This window comes from Halichoeres trimaculatus, unplaced genomic scaffold (genome assembly GCF_033239565.1).
Source record: "Halichoeres trimaculatus isolate MK-OKI-2021-1 unplaced genomic scaffold, fHalTri1.1 fHalTri1_scaffold_16, whole genome shotgun sequence".
Classification (NCBI taxonomy): Eukaryota; Metazoa; Chordata; class Actinopteri; order Labriformes; family Labridae; genus Halichoeres; species Halichoeres trimaculatus.
The window spans coordinates 11964919-11986893 of record NW_027437194.1 but is presented as its reverse complement, the minus strand read 5'-3'; the positions used below and the strand labels follow the sequence as shown (position 1 = coordinate 11986893).

At 38.1% G+C, this 21975-nt stretch overlaps 1 protein-coding gene across 6 annotated transcripts in view; it reads left to right on the top strand.

Annotated features, from left to right (window-relative positions):
* The window catches only part of cacna1bb (calcium channel, voltage-dependent, N type, alpha 1B subunit, b), a 165399-nt gene that overhangs the window by 56425 nt on the left and 86999 nt on the right, over window positions 1-21975 (top strand). For all 6 annotated transcript variants that reach the window (XM_074690293.1, XM_074690294.1, XM_074690288.1 and 3 more), the window contains 3 exons: window positions 7983-8074; window positions 8929-9081; window positions 13683-13870. In XM_074690293.1, the coding sequence (XP_074546394.1) occupies window positions 7983-8074; window positions 8929-9081; window positions 13683-13870 (433 nt within the window). The remainder of the gene's footprint in view (window positions 1-7982; window positions 8075-8928; window positions 9082-13682; window positions 13871-21975) is intronic.

Here is a 21975-nt window from a genome sequence, read left to right as displayed (position 1 = left end):
AAATCAGCAGAGACAACCTAAAGGGTAATAATTTGATAGTAGCACTGAGCTGGTGTGATGGACAGGACGACATAAGTCATGTAACAGCACTAGCTGAAACAAACAAGCTTGTTGACTTCTAGCGATCACAAGCTGGTTCAAAATGTGGGGCGGATAGGCCTGCAGAGAGACAGTCACTAGACAGACAGACAGACAGGCAGACAGACAGGCAGACGATAGAGACCATCTAGGGAGCTTTCAGACACACAGGCAACCAGTTATTCAGTCAGGTTTTCAGCACCATGTTCTTTGGCCCGTCCTCTGAGAGCCTCTGTCTCGTCTTACTGGAATGTGTGAAATACTCAATCTCAGCCTCTGGCCCCCAGCTGTGTGGGGTCTCAGTAATTAAACTACATCACTCAGCCTCACGAGATGTGGTGTTTCTCTTTCCCTCTCTTTTCCTCCGCTACACTTCTACCTCTATGTTTACTTTTTTTAAAAACTCCTTTGCACCGACTTCTGCTTTCTTGAAGAAGTTCCACATTTTCAGTTTTGATTTTTCACTCTCTAAATCTCCCAAATCCACACTGTGTTATTCAACTCTGTTTTTTTGTGAATAAACACTGAAGAAACAATGTGTTAATTGGTGAGCTTTAGAGATGGCTTTCTTTGTCAAGAACAGGCATTGGGTAGCAACTCGGCCCTGTTCCCAGCCTTTCGATGCCAAGTGAAATGGTTGCTGGCTGCAGCTTTACATTACCGACACCAAAGGGGTATCCAGCCTCCCATTTAACTTTCCACAAGCCATTTATTCACACAATGTGGAAGTACACTTTCCAAAGGAAATTCATCATCCTGTAAAGCAAGCTGCCAAACAAACACCCCTCATGAGCTTTCAAACGTTATGACTAACTCCCTCAGGGCTAAGGACACCCACTAAAAGTGCTTGCTTTTATGGATGATAGGCACTCAGATTGTTATTTAAAGTTTTCAACAGCATTACAAAAAGGATTGTAACAGATATAGATTATATAGTCCTGGTAAAACCCTTTTTTTATACACAAACACAGCTACTCGGCTTGGTTTAAAGCCACCAAACTAATTTCACCTTTCAAAGCACAGCAGAGGATGTTGATCTGGCACTGCCAAGATTTGACTCAGGTGTTGATTCATGCAACATTTGAATTAGATAAAATATACACACATGCAGGCAACAAGCAATCATTTGGGGATACTGTGCCTCACCCAAGATGACAACCAGCCTGAACTATTTCTGCCCTGATCTGATGAAACATGAGGGCAGAGTGATAAGCTGTGTAACAACATGTGGTCCAATAAGGCATTTCAACCTTTAGAAAAGGGTTTATAACTTTTTTTATATAAAGCTGCTACTGAAACAACATTACAGGTAATTTTTCTTCCTTTTTGGTGCTTTGAAATGGGCAGTCAATAAAAGGAAGAATGACCAAGAATAGATAAAGTAGCAAATATCTAAATATTCTATCTGACCAATTCAAACTAAGAACACTGCTGTCTTCACTTTATGATTTACATCAGTTTATGCTCATCCAGCCAGTTTGCTGTCAAACTTCTATATTTCAAAGACTAATGTCAAAAGTCCATCTCTGTGGTGAATCACTGGTAGTTGAGAATCATAAATAAGGGTAGAGAAAACATCAAGCAGAGCAGGTCAGACTAGTTTAAATACTATGTTTGCTGGTGAATGCTCTGAAAAATACTTATAGATAAAATTTCTGTAAGTACGGTGATTAATTAATTTATTGTTGGTCTAACTTTCTGTTTTTCTGATTAACTTTCTGCATTTTTTTGAATTAGTATCATTAGCTTTTATGTTGGTGCTCATGTAGGGATGGGTACCCAATTTGATACTTTCATAGGTACTAACCAAATTCTGTCAAAGTACCAGGTACCGATTCACGTAAAATCAAAATATTGAGATAACGAAACACATCCCTGTGACTGTGAGGGAGTGGAAAAGTGGGTGATTTCTATTACACTGAAGAATTAATATGTTAAATTGAAAAAATTATAATTTTAAAACATTGAACAAATTGATATTTTCAACACACATGCACACAAAAGTACAGAAAATGGTACCACTAAGTACCGATACCGATTGCCAGGTACCAGGCATCGGTGCCATATCATCTCAAAAGTTAAAGGTACCCAATCCTATTCTAATTTAGCTGCAGTTAAATCAGTATTTCTCAACATATCTTTGTTGCAATGACTTCTCAGGTGACTTGAAGAGTTCATTAGAAAACTTCAGGACATTTTTTTACTCCTTTGTTGTTGTTGTTTTTTTCAAAGATGCAATGTTCTCCTTTGTAACAGCAAAAAGCATTCATGTTGGACTCTGTTTTTATTCCTATCAGCTCATTACGGCTGTGCTTGTTCGCTTGTTCTTTGCAAGTGATGAGAGATTGTGGATTGCTATCTTTATTATTGTATTGTGTAGGCTTAAGATAAATGAATTGAATGTTTTGTTTTTTATCTGATAAATGATGCTCAGATCAATTCACAACAAATAGTTCCAGATTATCTACTGATAAACTATTGTACCAGTGCATACACTAGATCCCTAATAACTGGTATTGCTGGACTCAAACGTCTCCCTTTGTGAGCAGGTCACCCATTGTGTTACCTCAATGGCTGCTCTTCATTTCCATTCATATGTAAGAGAGCTCATCCAGTGAGGAGGCATGGACAAAGACTGATTCATGTTAAAAGCGTGTCCACTTATCAGGGAATGAGAATCATTCGTATGGTCATCTTTATTTTCTTTTTTTGTGTATGGAAGTTGCATTTATAACTTCTGTGTAGTGACAAGTGTTTTCCCTCCTACCGATTGTGATGGGCAGCATGAGTCACTCTTATATATCTGTCCTCTTCTGCCATTGTTGCTTCAAGGTTGAGTCTGTCTCGGTTCTATTTATGCTCCTGCATTGGAAAGATGAAGCAAAGAAACCAGATATGTGTCTGATTAACCACTCAGAAAGTTAGTACTGCAGTTAATGCATCAATATGTAGATTTCCAAGGAAATCAAGTGCAGACTTTGGTTTTTGTAACACTATATCTGCCACAACCTGCTGAATCCATTGTATGTGACCAAACAGAGGAAAACGGCATGTTTTTCTGGGTGTGTAAGCGAGTGATAGACGAGAAAATCTGCCCCATATTTCCTGTCCCAGAGTCTGGCGCCCACATAGATATATTGTGGTGATGATAAAGGGATATTAAAAGTCAAAGCTTCTCCTCAGCCTGCTCCCTGCCCGACTGTCTGTCTACTCAGCCATCAGATCGTCCCCTCACAGTCAGACGTGCACACACACACAGACACACATGTGCACACTTTTCAGAACAAAGTGAGTTATTGATTGTGGAGGACATCAAAACAGCACAGAGGGATGATTCATGTTTTTATATCCTCCTCATTCTTTTCCCACAGGTCACTGTGGCTTTACTGTGAATAGGCTGTTCCTATTTTTTCATTGACATCATGCCCATTTTCCCAGTGTTTTCAACCACTGCTCTGACTCTTTCTTGGTCATACATTAGGCATTTTTTTTCTATCACCAGTGCAACAGGATTATACTTAAATGTATTTCAAATGTAGGGAAATGAACAAAGACAAGGAGAGATTGTTTACAATGATGATCATACAGAATAAATTGAGGTGCAGCGGGGATTTTTGGTAAAGCATTTCTTTGCAGTTACTAGATTCTCAGACTACTTGGCAGAATGATGCATTCAAATAGCCGGGAATAAGCAGAGACAGAATTTTTGATGTAGGTTGTTGGGGCTTTGTAAATAACTGCAAGGTGGCCCACAGGCTGTGTGGTTTATGGCGATACCATATGGAAGAAAAAATCCATAAAAGTGAAGTGAATTATTTATACACTTATGTACAATTAAAAATCATCATTTTTTATATCAGTTTGGAAAAAACATAAATTGAATGTACCAAATGATCTTTTTTATTTTAGCAGAAAATCAGAAGGGGGAAATCAAGTCTCCACTGTTTCAAGAAAAATTGAACATGCATGCACAACCTTGACTCTACTGTCATGTGCTACTGGGTAGTGAAGGGGCCTCTCATGGAGGAGCACCCTGGGCAGTTGGGGGTTTGTTACATTGCTCAAGCCACAGATTTCCTGACTGGGTGCATGATGGACTTTAACAGGCTACCTTCAAGCTCCTAAGCAAAGTCCCCACAGATTGCAAGGCTGCTGCCCTCTGCTTGAAGCTTGGTTGCATCTAAAACTTCAATCAAATCACAAACTATGAGAAGGCAACGTTTATAAAACACTGCTCTGCCATGTGCTGCAAGTGGAGCTACCAAAAGTTATTATTTGCAGCACATTTGCTTTAATATATAAACATGCATGTGACCAACACTGCTAAACACCAGTGTGTCACCAGGAAGCTGAGAAAGAGCATTTAGAAATATCCTACTTTAGCACTGATAATCCCATTTTAAGTTGTGGATTACAGTTAGGCATACATAAAGAAGTGGGACTTTTTCAAGATCACTTAGAAACTCCTCATTTGGACTTAAACAAGTGTCAGACAGAGTGTCACTTATAAGAAAAGCAAATTACCCCATGTAAAGGTGGATGTCAAGTGGTGTAACCAATGTTTCAATTTTAAAAATCTGATATTGCGCAAAAACAGTATGGATATGATTTTAGCAATCTGCTGCACTGTAAAAAAATGAAATTTTAAAATAACTTCAAACCAATTGACCATAAAATAAAGAGAAAACAGTGATATCAATGACATGCTGACTTGCTCAGTACAAGAAAAACCGATATAATGAAGTTTAGAAATGAAATAATTCAATATATGTTCGGATGATGAGTCATCACAAATAAATTATGTCGTCAGTACACTTCCAAAATTTCTAGGAAGATGAATTATATCATACTTTTCATGCTTTTGTGGTCATACCAGGTGACAATTTAATCCAACTGCTTCTTTTACTGGTTAAAAACATTTTGTTTTCATAAGTTTTGAGCAAATTTTTGATACCAACCCTTATTTGTTGCTGTCCCAGGTAAACCTGCCTCCATTGCTCTATTGCTTAGCTGATACTTTCTGTGATGCAGCTGCCGCAAATGCACAGTCACAGTGAGGTGACGCAGGCTTTGTAAGCACATAAATATATATATGTGAAATTTAATAAAGCCCTTTTCATCCCAGTAGACTGATTTCACCTATAATGATAACTTTCATTAAGCACAGATGTTACCATGCCAACTGGCTTCGGGAGCATTAAGTGAGCTCTCTTGTTTTGTACTTCTTTTTCTTCGTGTGTGTGTGTGCATACGCATGCTGGAATTCCTCCAGTCAAGCATTACTGACAAGTGCGCGCTCCCTTCTACATAAAAGCTATTGTACCCTCGAGGATTTTCTGCCTGCTTTGGGGCTCTGGATGGTATTCTGTTGAGAGATTTAAATTAAAAAAACATTTGGGATGTTATAAATAATATCTCTTCTTCTCAGGTTAAATAAAAAAAAACATTGTGAACACAGTTTCCATGAAGGTGTAGAGTAGGGACAGATGGGTGGTGTGAAATAAACTGTTCAAGTGAATCAGGTTATTGTTGGTAAACCTTTGTAAGTAATGATCATCTGCTCAGTGTGAACTTCTCCATGGGATATTGAGAATATTGTTCTGCAATAATTAAAGGTGTGAAAATATAATTTAGTTTGTAACATCAAAAGGAAGATACACGGGGAGTCACATCAGATGGTTCAGATTAATATATGAATGAATCACTGAATAATTATTGTGTCATTGGTTTGATTGTTCCCAGTAGATAGGCCCATGAAATGTACAGTCAGGCTTTGATCTAATAGTCTGGGCTTATAAAATTCACTCTCTAAACTCAGTCTGCCTACAGGACAGAAGTCCATACGAGACACAGCTTATACTATTCTAATATCCTGCTCAGCAAAGAGAAAAAAAAAAACATAAAATCACAGATTTCATAAACTTAAATTCCGATTCCCAAAGCCTGCACACGCAAAACTATCAGAGTAAGGAATGAAGAATATTATGCCCTATTTGGGGCCCTGAGTCCAACATGGAGGACTCAAATTGCATTCTAAAACTTTTTACATCCCTCCACTCAGTCATCAGTCTTATTGCTTTTCAAAGCTCCTTGTTGAGTGTTGATCTAGATAAACTACAACTATGATCTGTCATATTTTACCGCACCATGATAACAGGGGTCTCCTATTTATACTGACTTCATGGTAAAAAGAAAATTAAAAATTTTACATCACACCTGTACCTTGCTGTAAGGGCAACTCAGTCTTTCATTGTGATGTTGAAGATAGAGCTTGTTAGCTCCAGCGCCATTCTCTGTCTGTCTATCTGCTGTTGTCCTTTATGCTCTATATGACTCCCTGGTTTGAAACATGGCTCTTCTTAATCCATTAAGATCCTAAAAGCAGTTAAATGAATAGCTCTGATTAATTGATGGGTGGCTGATAGCTAGTCTGAGCTTCATCTGACCACATCTAGATGCTTTGAAAGCATGGCCATAATATCCAGTCTTCTGTCTAATGGCTAAAACGTACACACGCAGATATAGGAAGCATTGCTTGTTTACATGAAAAACTTTTGATTTGTTAATACACATTACAGTTCGCTGTGGGATCTGTGCTGCTCGTGGGCTAAAAAACAAATGAGTCCCCCTAGCCTACTGCTCTTTTGATCTTTACCTTCTTCTGATGCTGCATACTGTAATGTTTATGACATTAAAAAGTAAAAAATTTAAAAATTGAAATTCTTCATCGACTCTGTTGATGTATCAATGCTAAAAGGGTTAGCTACTTGGCATGTGACTGAAGTAAAATAAATAGTATACTATATATAAGGATTTCTGGATTGGCAATATCAAAATTGGGATTCTTTGACAAGAAAATGCTTTTTATTTTTTTCAAATTTATATTTTTAATTTCAGTCTTTGTTCGTAAACTGGATTAGCTAAAAGTTACTACATTCCTCCAGCAGATGGTGAAAATTTTCTCTCTGACTCACGTGATGTTCCTTTATGGGAAAATATGACTCCTGGTATAGTCTGTAGACATAATCATCATCATTTAACTTTTTCACACGGTCTGGTGTTAAAAAAACAACCTAAAATTGCAAATATTGAAAAAACTCAATATAAGTTGAATCGGCACCCCCAAAAATCCTAATAGAATAGAGTTGAATTGCAAGAATAGCAGATCTTCCCAGCCCTAATTTCTACATTTATCTACTCTTTCATAGTCAAGTCATGTAGGAACATTTTAATTAACGATTCCAGGTTAATTTCATTCTTGATAAACACATTTTATATTTCTCTTCCTCACTTCCTTGTTGACTCCTCTCTCTGTCTCTCTTCTCTTTCTCTCTTCCTCTCTACTTTGCCTGGAGCATGTTTTTTTTTTCTTACTCTGTGTTTCAGTGGAGCACTTAAGTCTCCCCCTCTGCGTACAGCATGTAATGAGGGCTGCCAGCTGTGGCTCAGTGGTCAAAGCAGGAGGGCAACACACACAAACACACACACACACACACACACACACACACACACACACACACACACACACACACATAAATCATTGCCACTATGTCACTCCTCTTCTTGCACATAACAACTTGTGAGTCGATCAGTCATGTGTGATTCATGTATTTGACAGTTGTGTGTTTGTGCGTTAAAATTTAATTTGAGATGATGCGAGAATTCGTTTTAGAAAAGGATCATCAGTGAGTTTTGTTCTGATTTTTCTGTCTTTTTCAGTTTTGCCACCTTTTTCACAAGAAGATAATTGACCAATTTACAATGTAGTGATGATGACTGTAGTAGTAAAACTCAAATCATCTCTCATTTTTAAGTCATTACCAAAACCAGCACTAAAATACTTCTGGAAATTATTTTCATAAAAAATGTTGTTTAAACATTTTGTTGTCTCTGTGTGTTTTCAGGATCCTGGCCACGGTGGGCTCTGACTTTGACCTGCGAACACTCCGAGCTGTCAGAGTGCTGAGGCCCCTGAAACTCGTGTCAGGAATCCCCAGTAAGATTATTTTCTTACCTTACTTAAATCATAAGATTGACCAATTTTTTTTTTCTCACCCATAATCTGAGCTGAAGATCAGATGTCTGGTTTTTTTGTACACCTTGCGCTTCTTCCTCTATTTTAGCTCATCCTTAACTCTTACACAACATTTCACTTTCTTACTGTTATTCTCCAGACTGTTTTAGAGGAACAACATACTGAAACATGTGGAAGCATTAGAGATATATGGGATATAACTGTAAGAGTAAACGGCCCGCCCTTGTTGTGGCCTTGAGAAGCGAATGTGAAAAGAAAAATAAAAAAAATCTGACAGTCAGTTAAAGTTGATCTGTGCTTTTTTTTATTATTATTATTATATTTGTGACTTCTGAACAGGTTAGAAAGGTTTGCTAGCAGAAATGCTCTGATATTAATGGGTTTTCTTTTTCTGGGACAGATGAAGTCTGAAAATTTTACTTCACTTCCTTTTCGAATGTAATCTTTGCACAGATGGAGAATGGTGACTGAAGATAATGATTCAACAAAACCTTTTTTCTATCTGGCAAAACTTCTTATTTCTCACCTGTTTCACAAAAAATATGACACTTAAAAGTTTGTGACAGAATTACTTTTCTTTTTCCTCCACCTGTTCTTCCATCTCAAACAAAAAAGACTTAATTTCTTACAGCTATAACTGGAATTGGTAGGAGTCTGTGAACAAAAAGATGATCAATCACCTCATCAAACAGAAATGATATCTAAATCAATCAAATGAAGATCCAGGTTGTAGTCAAGTTTTAAATCTTTCTGGGAACAAAAGGACAGATCAGGGCTAACACTTCCTCCCCTCCCTTTCTTTTCCCGTCTCTCAGGTCTCCAGGTGGTGTTAAAGTCTATAATGAAAGCCATGGTTCCCCTGCTTCAGATTGGCCTGCTGCTCTTCTTTGCCATAGTCATGTTTGCCATCATCGGGGTGGAGTTTTACATGGGAAAATTCCACACCAGCTGCTTCAGGATAGAAACAGGTGAGAGCAACAGCTTGGCTGTGGTGTTTGTATGTCAATACTGACTATCAGCTGGGCTCACGCCAGAAAAAAAATCATTTCTCTCAGCTGTTTTCAAAGTTGGTTATAGATTCGAACATGTATTGCATTGCATATTCATGCACTTGTGCGTGAATAATTCAAAAGGCTGTAAATGCTGTGGCTGTGAACTCATATTACTCTGGAGGAGCCAGCTGTAGGTTCACAGTGCTGGCTGGCTGTGTGTCAGTATTACCCTGGCAAAGTGATGCACAGCAAATCTTTGACAGCTATTTTTCACATCTTGATTTTGATAAATGGTATTTCACTTTGTTCAGGTTTGATTGATAGCATCTGCTGAAACTCAGATTATTATGTGCTCAGACTCCTGATATTGAATTCCACCTGAGACGATGCTAATGAGGTGGTGGTTTTCTTCCTCCGTCTTTTTTTGAAGTTGAGCTAGGAGCGATGTTTGAGCAGTGGCTGTGTTAAACAAAGGTTGAGAAGCTTCTCCATATTGATACTCTTTCAAGGGGCTGAGTAGAGTTTCCAAATGATCTTAAAAAGTCTCCCTTCTAAATTTATACCTGACCATTATCCACAACTTAGAGTGAGATGATCAGCATCAGTATAGGTTATTCCTAAATGCTACTTCATAGCTCCTGATTGGGTCGAGCAGGACTAGATTGATTTACGGCACGTCAAAGTCTCTGACTAACACCACGCTGGCTGATGAAGTGTAGTAGTGAGAGCTCTGTGATCTGCTCTTTGCTGAAAACAATTTCTGCGATTAAATTTGTAGAGATGGTGGACACTGGAGCCTAACTGTCAGACAGAGAGCACGGGCTAAAGGTTAAAACACGGGCTAAACTGTTTTCAGTGGTCTGTTCAAAGTTAAAAGTCTATCAATAAAATGAAGAGTGAGGTCACGTTAGCTCTGACTGGCAGGACATAACCAGGATTCAGTAACATTACACATCAGGGACACGTCTTAGAGCACTAGCTGGCTACTAAACTACGGTACAAACTTATAACGTTTGCGTTTTGTCACGTTTCAAGCAACAGCACTAGTTAACTGTTGATAAATGCCTTATCTCGTTGTGTTGTATGTGGTAAAAAGTTGTCTTAAAAATAGAAAAAACGAGATCTGATCTCCGTTCATTTCCAAAACAAAGACACCTTGTTAAAAGTCACATCTTCACTACAGTGTGTGTGAGACTCTGGACCAAAAGGTGTCGCTGCAGTCTGATTAAAACAGATCCTCCTCACAGCATCTTTAAGATCATGTATCTCTTATGATTTACAATAAAATGTGCACTTTACTTGTCTGGTTACTATTTTAAACTTAGTCAGGAAACATTGAGACTTTTGAGGCTTTTTCTGATTATTTTATGAAAAAAAACTCATTCTTAGAACTTCCCCATCAACCTTCTAACATACAATTTAAAATAAATGATGCATGAATGCAATGAATAATAATTGGATGATTTTTTTTTATTCAAACCTTATTACCTGGTTGCAAAAATACAGGAAAACTTTGTTTAATGAGCTGTGAATTTGTTTAATCATTTTACCTGAAAGTTTCCTTAACAGGCTGAAGTAATTGGGTAATAATCACCGGGGAAATTAGTAAGATAATCATGTGCAGCGCTTTTCCTAAAAATCCAATTAAGCTTTAGCTGAAGCTTCTGTGTCCACAGGTGCTTTAGTCAGCTCTACTTCAGGTCAAGTGAACAGGTGTAGAATTTAAAGAAAGGTGTACAATAGAACTATCATGGCGAGAAGTTATGCCAGCTCATGAATTATGATTCACTTTAATCTAAACATACGTTTCCCTCGCCTTTTTTAAAGGTATATTCATTTGTGTTATGAAACCTCAAACACTATCTTTCCAATTTTTCCTGACTATATTAAACCACAGAGTCCTCTTCAAATGCAGGCACATCTACAGTAGGTCTCGTGACACTCATAACAGTGTATATAGCAGTGTTAACCTACTTAAAATGCTGCTGTGTGATAATGAATAATTTATAAAAGATAAATTAGAGAAACAAAGTGTTTCCTCACATTAAAATTGAAAGTCATGAAAGGGATATTTTATGAAGTGGAGCCGTATGAGGATCTTGGCCGTGAAAAGTGCATTACTTACAGTGGATCTTTATCAATGTACAGTCAACCTCTCCTGACAGGGTCGACCAAGTAATTCAGATCATCTTACCTTCATCACAAACACTGATGTTGGTGTAAGTGTCAGTTCTCTTTAAAGATTTTTCTTTTTTTTTGCACACTGTGGATGTGATGCATTCAGGGACATCTTTATTGCTCATAGTTAACAAAGGAAAAGCAAGACACAGCAGTCTGAAAAAAAAAGAAAGAGGAGGGAAGAAAGACCTGAACTTTCTGAAAAACAGAAAGAGCCAAAGCTATGTCACAGGTTGCTGCTGTCATTGGATTGGACTTCGATACAGTAGCTGAAAGAACAAACAGCCTTACACTGTATGCTGAATGATATGAAGGACATTCTGTTTCATATTTTGTCAAACTGAGATGCAACGAGGGAAACAGAGACACATTTCATATCAATCCCAGACAGGGTACTCTGACAGTGTTATTATTACACGACAGCATTACAGTAATTAGAGACAACATTGATACTGCCCAGCTGAAGATTCCCCCATGTGTAAGGCCGTGATAAAAATGATGAGAAAGCTTTATTCCCCACGGCTGCTGTCAGACAAAGTGTGAAGGCGTGGCATCAGCTGGGCCAGCTGTAAATGTGTGCATCCAGCTATCATTCACTGTGTGAGAGTGTATGTGCATATGTGCATGTGTGCATGCACAAACACTCGCTCGGTCAGGGTGCTGGTTGTGGTGTGAGCAGATGTGACAGCCTGTTAATGTACAGTACATGTGTTATTGAGTTATTTTAGTCTCAGACACAGCAGAATTTGATCACTAGTGACGACTTTCTTCACGAAAACTGCAGCTGTGTTTTTTTTTTCCTTTGTGTGTGCTTTTTATTGTTAACTCATTTATGCCCAGATTTTTTTCAGAGTATTGAGGTATATATTTTAATCAGTTGAGTCCCTCTGAATCATGTTCTGTATTTATTTTTTCTTTCTATTTTATACTTTGTTTTGAGGAAAATAGGATTTTTTATAACTGGCAACAACTGTTGCTGCCCATCACACAGCTTGTCACTAGGCCACCTAATAATTATATAGGAATAACAATAACTGTTACACTGATAAAGTTATGTAATAACAAAAAATAGTCAATTTACACTTTTAAAAAAGGTGGCGTGTGTGTAGGGGTGGGGTTGAGGAGTGTTTGACCACTGAGCCACAGCTGGCAGCCCTCATTACTTGTGTGTCAAGAAAATTGCACCTAATAAGTACATTTTGAGCAATCCTGCAGGCAGTTTTCCTTTAGCTTTGAACTAGCTATATTCCAGCAACTTTAGTTGCCACCCACAGAAATAAGCCCATGAACAAACAATATATATTAATTCCAGTTACAATTTTTTGGTGCAAGGCTACTCTAGAGACTTGAATGATTAAATAATTAAAAATATGTTTGGGGGCATCATACAGAATTTATGAAAACTGGCTCTTTCCAGGACAATTTGCATCCATCATGTCTTCCACTGGAAGAAGCAGGAAGCAGATGATGTCATGTGACAGAAACCACTTGGAAACTATTTTTTTATAAACCAGAATCTTTGTTAAAGTTGTTAACTAGCATATAAGTAGAAAAAGTTGCATTAGTAACGCTGTGACAGTGATATACTGCGGCATCAATTGTTGGTGGGGCAAAACAGGTTAAAACAATGGATGCAAATATATATTTCTGTATAGCCTCAATGTAAATATGCCAGAGCCAGCCAGGTCATAGCAGAGAAAATGGTTTTAGAGTTTTTACAATGGCAAGATGACAGCTAATAAAAGGTCAGTTGCACAGTTGCAAGACAGTTAATGGGGTTAATGGAGTTTCACTACAAAGAATCCAGAATTAATAAATCTTATCTAAAGCTGCAGGAGCCACGTTTTTCATGTTTGGCAATGCAACTGTTGAGAAAAGGGGCAGTTATCAGATGTTGAGTAGAAGATGGCTGTGATATCTGCTGCCGGCTGTGTGCTCCACTTAAGAAAGCAGTGATTCTCTGTCAGAGCATTCCTCCCAAATGTTCAGCCAAGCTTGATAGCAAAGCTCAATTTACCAGCCAGTCTTTGTACCAGCCTTCACCTGTGGCTTGCAGCTTTACGTAATGACTGACAGAATGAGGTTACAGCTTCACTGTGCATTTAAAGGTGAGTAGGTCAATGGTCCTCACTGAAATGAACCAGTTCAGGTGGAGAGGGAACCTGGAACAAAATGTTAGCGTTATGACTGATGACTAATTGTCATGAGTTGAGAGCAGTGTGAGGCAGCTTATTGTCTGCTCTGCTGTCCTTACAGCACTGACCCAGATAAAACCTGTTGGTAATTTAGATCATTCTGTTACTGAAGAAGAGATCTACATTTAAAAGCTCCACTTGGCGTTGACATGAGTTTATATAAAAACTCATTCATGCTGTTTTTCTTATTTCTCCTGTCTTTAGGTGAGAGAGCTGTAGATTGGCCTTGTGGCATGGAGCCCCCAGCCAGGACATGTCCAAACGGGACCATATGCAGAGAGTACTGGACTGGACCAAACTTTGGTATCACCAACTTTGACAACATCCTGTTCGCGGTGCTGACTGTGTTCCAGTGCATTACCATGGAGGGCTGGGTGGACATCCTCTACAGCGTGAGTCTACTTGCACCAAAGATTTACCTCATGGTCTACCTATTCAGTTTGTTGCTGTCTATCTGATCTCAATTCCTTGTTTCATACTGGGGTCTTTTAACTTTGTGGTGATAGTGTTGAAGAATTTCTTGTTTGTTGTTTGACTCGTCTTTGAAGACTTATAGAAGAGAGAGTTTCCTGTCAGGTTGGTATGATTGTATCCATCTGAATACAACCCTTAATGGAAATGGGAACCTCTTGAAAAGGTTTTCTTGGGCCACCAACAGGTCAAAGTATTTTTCATTTGATCAACAGTGTGGTGTATCACAGAGTCTCTTAAAACATTTTCTGGGTTTCCATTGAATTGCATTTTTGGAAACTCCTATACTTTGAAATTCTCCCAAGTCATACAACACAAATATACATCCTTCACTATTAAAATCAGATTAGTTATCTACATTTCAGCCTGTAGGAATAATTAGAGGTGTTAGAGCTTGTGACTAGCAGCAAAAATCAAGGAATTTCAATTAACTGCCATGTTTAAATTCTCATTTTACAGCCGCACATGGGAGTGACTTTGTTACTCATCTGTTTGAAGTTATTAAAACGAAGATGTATTCATAGATTTGTATAATTAGGGGCATACCTGAGTTGGCTGGCTGGTAAGCACGATGTAACTCATACTCCCACATGGACATTTTTTATTAACCACCCCCCCAAAAAAAAATCATTTTATTAATTAATCAATTAATTAATTTATTAATTTTGTTTGTTTGTTTGTTATCAGTGTTATTATTAATCCTCCCTTTGCTATAATCGCCCTCCCTTCCTTTTTTAGCTACTTTATCTCTGACACTATTTAAACAAAAGACTAATTTTTCAAAGATGCTCTTGAACAAAACATTGTTTAACAGCTTGGAGCTGGACACAGATCAGATGGATCTGGGTCACCAGGACACTTGCCCCCACCCCATGTTCTACACACTTGTCTTTATTGCAAACCCAAACAGCTTTTTATCTAAATGCCAGCACCTCTCTGTTTGTAAGGATAGGAAAAAAAACATCATAGCGCCTTTTAAAAACACACATTCTTGGAGCACAAAGAGAGAGACAGGACTCCCTGAAGGACGAGGGATGTCCAGCCAAGCAGAACTAAAAATGTCTGGGATGGTCCCACAATGGCTGTCTGACTCAGAGCTTCCCTTCTCACATTCTTTATTATATTTTATTTTTATCAACAAATGATGTAATGCAATATCTAAGAAAGCACCACATGCTGGTGTGACTGGCAGGATGTGCAAAATGATGATAAACAACTCTGGTATGAAGAAAGGGGGAAATGTCCAGTTTTAGATTTCGTACACAATAACGTATGAGTTGCTCTAAAATAATTAAAGAAAAAATCTGGTTATATTTCACTTTGTGATACTCGGATACTCATAAAGTATCGGCAGTTGGTATATATGGTTTCCTGCTGGGAAGCTATTTGCATTAAAAACAGAACAGTGTCTGATTTCTAAGATTAGGTTTAAGACTGATGTATTAAAACACTACAAAAAAAACTTGTTTTTCAGACACACCGCATTGAGTGGTCTGCTGAACAAAACACAGTGTAGTATCAATGTAAACAGCAACATCTTCAAAGGCAAGTTTTAGTGTTAGTAATTTTAAAACCACACAGCTATTTAGGGCTGTTTTTACTAAAATTTGCTTTGTTAATTTCCTTATCTGGTTGAATAATTATGGGAAACTTAAGTTAGAGTCTGATATCTCACAGTCTATGGGTGGAAACTTTATTAGCAGCAGATGTCCTCATCAACTCTCCCTAAATCTATTATTTTACATTAAATATACTGCCTAACTGGAGAGAGAGGTTTATGAAGCCCTTGTGAGAGTGATGCAAGACAGATGTGAAATGTTTATGTCATCAATCACTAGCATCATATTGCCTCCCAGGTTTATGTGAGTTGATTAAAAATTTTTCCTCATCCAAATTTTCAGAAATAAGTGATGATCAAATATTCTTGATCCTTATTTTTGCAGATGATTGTCTTACAGTGTTAAAAAGACTAGCCACTTTTATCCATCTTCAACTCCTCTTTCTCAACCTTTCTCCTCCTTTTGCCCCATAAATACCTCTACTTTTCTTTTTTCCTGCCTTTGTTCCTTTCCCACTATTTCATCTTCTCCTTAAGCAGGAGAAAGCGTTTATCTGACAATACACTGTGAGCCACTCACAGTGCCATTTCTCCGGCATCTCCTTCTTTCCCTTCCTCCAAACATCTCCCGTAGCTTTTTCCGGCTAATTATCCTAAGCACCGCAGACTCACACTGCTCTGAACTGAGAGTGCCTTTTCTCCCACTTGGCAGTTTTTCTTTGTATTTTCTGCCTTTTTCTTTTGCTTCTGCTCAAAATTATTTCTTTTGAACCATCAGTTATTTTTACTCCAGTGTTTCTTCTGTGGGTTTTCTTAACATATTTCTACTTCCTCCCCACCTTTTTAACAGGACTTCTCTCGCAGTGATTCTGATTTTCACCAGTATTCCTTCATCTTCCCTTTGTATAGGAAGCAGAGATTCAGTTTGAGGTTTCTTTCATCTTCCCACCCAAAAGACCATGTTGGTTCTTTTTGTTTCTACCATTTTACATGACCTAACACAACATTTTCTATCAATGGCAGGCGATATGTGGTTCTCATACCCACACACAGCCGTCCAGCAACAAATGAAACTAGAATTGCAATTTCTGAAGAAATTGCGCTGTGAATGCAGAAGGCTGATGCAGCTTACACTGAACTGCTAATGCAGAATACTGAAGATGAATAAATAAATGTCTGAAAATGCTGTTTGATCTGAACCAAATAGCAAACTCCATTCTGGGATTGGGTTCAAACAGAACGTCTGATTTAGGTAGGGATTTGGTTTGGATCAGATTCGGATTAGGTTTCGGAATGGGTCCGGACTGGATGTACCAATTAGGTTTCCAATTCTGTTTTGACCAGATTTCTTACCGTGCAGCTGCCAGATACATTAACACAAATTTAACTAGAGTGCAAACATCTGTTGTGGTCAGATGAGAGTAGAGAGCAGTTGGGTATAGGTCTCAAATTGGCTTTAGATGTGATTTTGTTTCATTTTGAAGCAAAACAGCTCTTTGTGTGGGGTCAAGTTTAGTCCGTCTTCATTTTAGTGTAACATTACTGATTTTAATCAAACTGATTTCATTTTTTCCAATCAAAACAAGCTGAAAATCAAGTGGATGAAGTTTGATTTCAGAAACAAAATGTTAGAAACCAATGTCTTGATTAAGTTTGGATTGTGTTAGGACTGAATGACCATTTTGATGCCTCATTTGAGTCTGAGAAGTGATATATGTGGCTGTATCGGCAGTATTTCCAGCGAGTGTCCAGGTATTTCTCCCACTCTTCCCACTCTGAAGTTTAAGTGCCTCACTGTGAGCTTAGTCATTCTGTCCAACACACCAATGCAAGTGGCTTGAGGAACTAAAAAAACTTCATGAACTTTGAAGGGTCACTGTGAAGAAACTATGAATGCTGTGAAGAAATTGAAACCCACCAATGTAAGCCAGAAGATGACTGAATGCTTTTAAGGTTGAATTAAGTTTCTGGGTGAAGGTACAGCTGAAAAAGAGGGGTTTGAATGAGGCTAAAAATGTCCTGAAGGGTGAACATTCTGAAATATCCTCATTCATTTTAATGGGACCTAAATGGTAAAAAAAAGTGAAATATCTTTGAACGTTTTTGTAAAACTGAAATGAAAAGTCAGAGCACACCTGCCCTAAATGAGCTGAACATTTAGAAAATTAAATATTTTGAATTGGTTGAAATTTGTTGTAGAAGAAGTGAAGTGCTGAATCAGCATTTCAACATTACTATGACTGTCATCACGCACCCCTGGCATCCCTTGTTGACAGCTTTGCATTGAATTATTGCGTGGCCAAAATTCAATATTTAAAGACCATAGAAGACACATCAATTTCTTTAATGTGACTGATAAGTGGGCTGTCAAAGACATCAGTTATTAACATTACTTTTATATCACGGATTATGTAGAGTATGCCTATTAAGGGGTTTTGATTGTTGATTGATTTTCAAAAACTCAGTTCTAGACGAGACAGTGAGTGAAAAGATAAGTAGACATGCCAATATGCATAGAGATGGGGGAGAAAAACAAAATAGTTGCAATGGACATGCGTCGAAACACCTGTTAGTACTCAGTTTACTAGAGAACTTTGAGAACTGCATTAAAGATTGGCATCTTTTTTAAGATTGATGTTGTCTCTCTAATATTGTTACATAATCTTCATTTTTTTTTAAAAGTGATTTTAAAGCAGCTTATGCAACAATGGAGATGATTCATAATAACTGTTTTGAGAAAAAGTCACAATTTTCTTTCTTTCTTTCCTTTTTTTGTTTTCAATTTTTACCAAATGTCAGTTCTGCTTTTGACTCAGATTGGATGAAGGTTTAATTTACTATCTGCAGAGATGATGCATTTCTGTTTATTGTCTTCACGTCCTGAAAGCACCTGTAATCCTCTGTCTGAGCAGGGCCAAAATGTTCCACAAAGTTTTCCACACAGAACACAGTGATAAAAGCAAACTATGAGGCAGATTGTCGGCATTGTGTGGTAGAAAAGAGCCACAAGAGTATTTGTGTAAGTGCAGCAGAGCATGCATACATGTAATGTTCACATTGATATGTACAATAAATTATGTTTTGCATTTCAACGTAGCTAAGGGGGAGGGGTAAAATCTATAAAATCATGAAACCAGAATAGCATCCAGGCAGGGACTCTGTTCTCTGGATTATATACCATCCTGTAACCCAGCATTAACCCTACAGACTGATGATAGCCCCGGGGGAGATCACTCTCACTGTCTTCTCTAATGGCACAAAAGAAAATGCAGAGTACGCCTCCCTGTCCCATCCATCATTGCTATCCTGCTTCTCTTCTCTCCTTCTCCTTTTCCCTTTACAGTCCATCCCTCCCCTTCCTCATATCCCACCTCCCCAGGGAAGGCCATGTCCTGGGATCCTTTGGTCCCCTATCAGCAGATAGAGTAGAACATGGCACTGCAGTCTGCTATTATAATCCTCAATTGCAGAGAGCGGTGACAAAGTGGGCATGTTAAGATGCACAGTAAGGCTTCAATGTCTCGAGTGAGTTGTTACAGGTGCCAGCGAGAGGAAGAATTATAAACCATGAGGACCAGTTTAAATCGTTTAAGAAAGGAAGACGCTTAAATATTTAATGAATTCAAGTTAAATATTTGAAAAACCTGCTCTGAGTTTAAACTTTGTTTTTATGGGTATGATGCAAACTTGGTGTAAAGCAAAGGAAGAGTGTTCACATTGAGAACATCAAGTCACTGAAACCATTGCAAAACCACAGAGGGCTCCAAAATGAGGGTCTCTGACAAAAAAGTGCTGCAATATAATGCAACATCATAGGGCAACAGCCGGCTCTGGCAAATTGAATCAATGCAAAATAGATTAGTAGTGATAGTTTCTTTAGTTACACACTCCTGGTCTGTCTGGTTGTATTAACCTCTTCATTTCATAAATGATCACATAAAAGTGCTGTTTCTGTTTGATCTCTGTAATGTAGACCAAGCATGGCTGACACTTCTTTGTGATATGTTTGGCATACACAGATGTTATCAGACTGACTGTTACTATGAATGTGTGAGGTGTTCTGCTGAGAGTGGCGTTACTCCGGGAAATATTTTTCTTCCGGTCAGCTCTCTTTAGTGGAAGCTTCAGTGTATGTACACCTCAAGTGAAGATGTGTTTTATAGTGATTAATGAAGTCATCTTGTTTGTAAGAACTCTAGCCATATCTCTTTAAAAGCAGGTACTTCTTAACCAGTGGGTAGTCCAGCTGCCAACGCAAACTGTTATTAAAAGAAATATCAGAAAATGCAAATACCATCATACACAGCGAAGCACACTTCAGGCATACATTAACACCTTAATGTTATTCAATTATGAAGGATGATATTTGATTTGGACAAAATGCCAACCCAAGCCCTCCTACATGATAAAATCCAAGTCTTTTAAACACACCGAGAACGCCAGGGAAGGAGAGGATGTCACCAAACTGAGCTGACACTGCCTCTTGATGTTTTAATCATGAACAGAGCACAGGAAGAAAGAAGGCAGCACAGTGAAAAGAGATTTCAGCTTATGCTAATGATCCCAACATTGCCAGCTGCTTCAGAGCTGTGCATATGACTCGAGCGGAGTATTTTCCCCATCAGTGTCGCCTTTAGCAGCTAAACCAGAAAGCGGATGGACGGACTATGGTTCAGCTTGCATCCATAAGTTTTCTCCATACTCCTTCCCTGTTACTTGGTTCTTCTTCAGAAGGATCTAAATGTCTTTCTCATGCACAACACATTGTTCACCTTCATTTTAACCTCCAGATTTAATTTTAGATGTTGCTTTGTTATCACCATCCAGCAGTAAGTAGGTGGAATGCACCTTTTTAATTTGGAAATCATTCTCCCTCTGCATTCTTTCCATTCCATCTCAGATAACTATGTGGAAAATGTAGATGTTTATAAAAAGAACTACTGTGCAGAAGTTGGGACAAGGTCATGTGAAAAATAAACAGCGCTCCCCTTTGATAAAATTGCACTACTTTAGCTTTTACTTTTAAAATGTTAAATGTCCTTTACAGTAAACAAAGGACTCTGACAAACTCAGGAAAAATCTCTGTATGAAGAGGAAATGTAAATTTTACCCCTATGAGTTTCTTATAAATGTCAATCTTTTACTTAACTAGTATTTTTGATGTTTGAAATTTAACCTTCACAGCAAACTTTTGATAACACAAAATAAAAAATCAAAGAAAAATCATAACAAGAAAAAACAAGCATTTTCTTCTGTATTTATTCTTACTTACTTGAACTAGGGGCGTGGTTTTGGCTTCACAGTCGAAGCTTCAGCAGCTAGATTGACTTCCAGCCTCGAACCTTTTGCTGCATGTCATCCACTTGACCAGCTGGCGTCTCATATAAAAGCAAAAACACGGGAAACATAACTTAAAGAACGCTAAGAAAAACAAGCATTCATACAAATGTGAAGTATCATTACGCCATGATCCTGTGGTGCACATCCTACTCCACTTTTTTAGCAATGACACGGATCTACAAAAGACAGCACAGGCTTGCATTGATTCACACTGTAAATGCAGCTTTTTGCTCTGAGCCAGTCAGCGTGGAATGATACTGTTGTAGCAGCAGGATGTGTTGGTGGTTTCTCAGCATCGATAATGTGGCAATCTTCGTTTTATGCCCCGTGATTTTATTACATTTCCTCTGTCTCTCCCAGCAACCCAAAGGTTGCCTTGAATTAGAGGCAGGCAGCCCTAATTATCCCCGCTGTGTCATGTTCAGGCTGAGCAAATCGAAAAGAAATACTGTAAATGCTTCTTTTTGTATGTTTTATTTAAGACCAGAGTTTGAAAGCCTTAAAAAAAAATTCTCCGTTTTTTTTTTTTTCAGATGAGTGAGCATGAGTGAGCAGTTCATATCAGTAACTAGATCTTTGTGGAGTGGTTGTCTGGCAGTGCCTCATGCTCATTGCACATGATAAGGTCATGCCAGTGCTTGGAAATCATACTTAAATAATATCAAGACCTGCTTTGATTCACTGCCCCCAGACTCTGTTAAATTTGTTACTCAGCCATATAAATTTATTTGTTTTGGTCACAATAATTAAAATCCCCAACAACTGGAATATACTCTCAACCACCGAAACAACACTAGGGACAGCCTGGTAACATGTCATATTAAATCGATCAATAGAAAAGAGTCTGGGAGAGTCCAGAGCAACACCCCGTCCTGGATGCATAGATGAGGTGTTCTGAGACTCACTTTGTTTTAAATTTACATTAAACTTCATTCTTCAAACTTTGATTTGTTGGTGCCTGTAATACAGATCAGTGCAGTGCTCAGGCATCTTGGAGTTACTCACAAATACAGCACTCTGGCTTACCACTAATTCTCCTCGTACTTTGAGAGTCACTTTCGGACGTCTTTTTCTGAATGAATTTGAATTTTGGTTATGTTTTCCTCATATTCAAGAAATCAACACAGG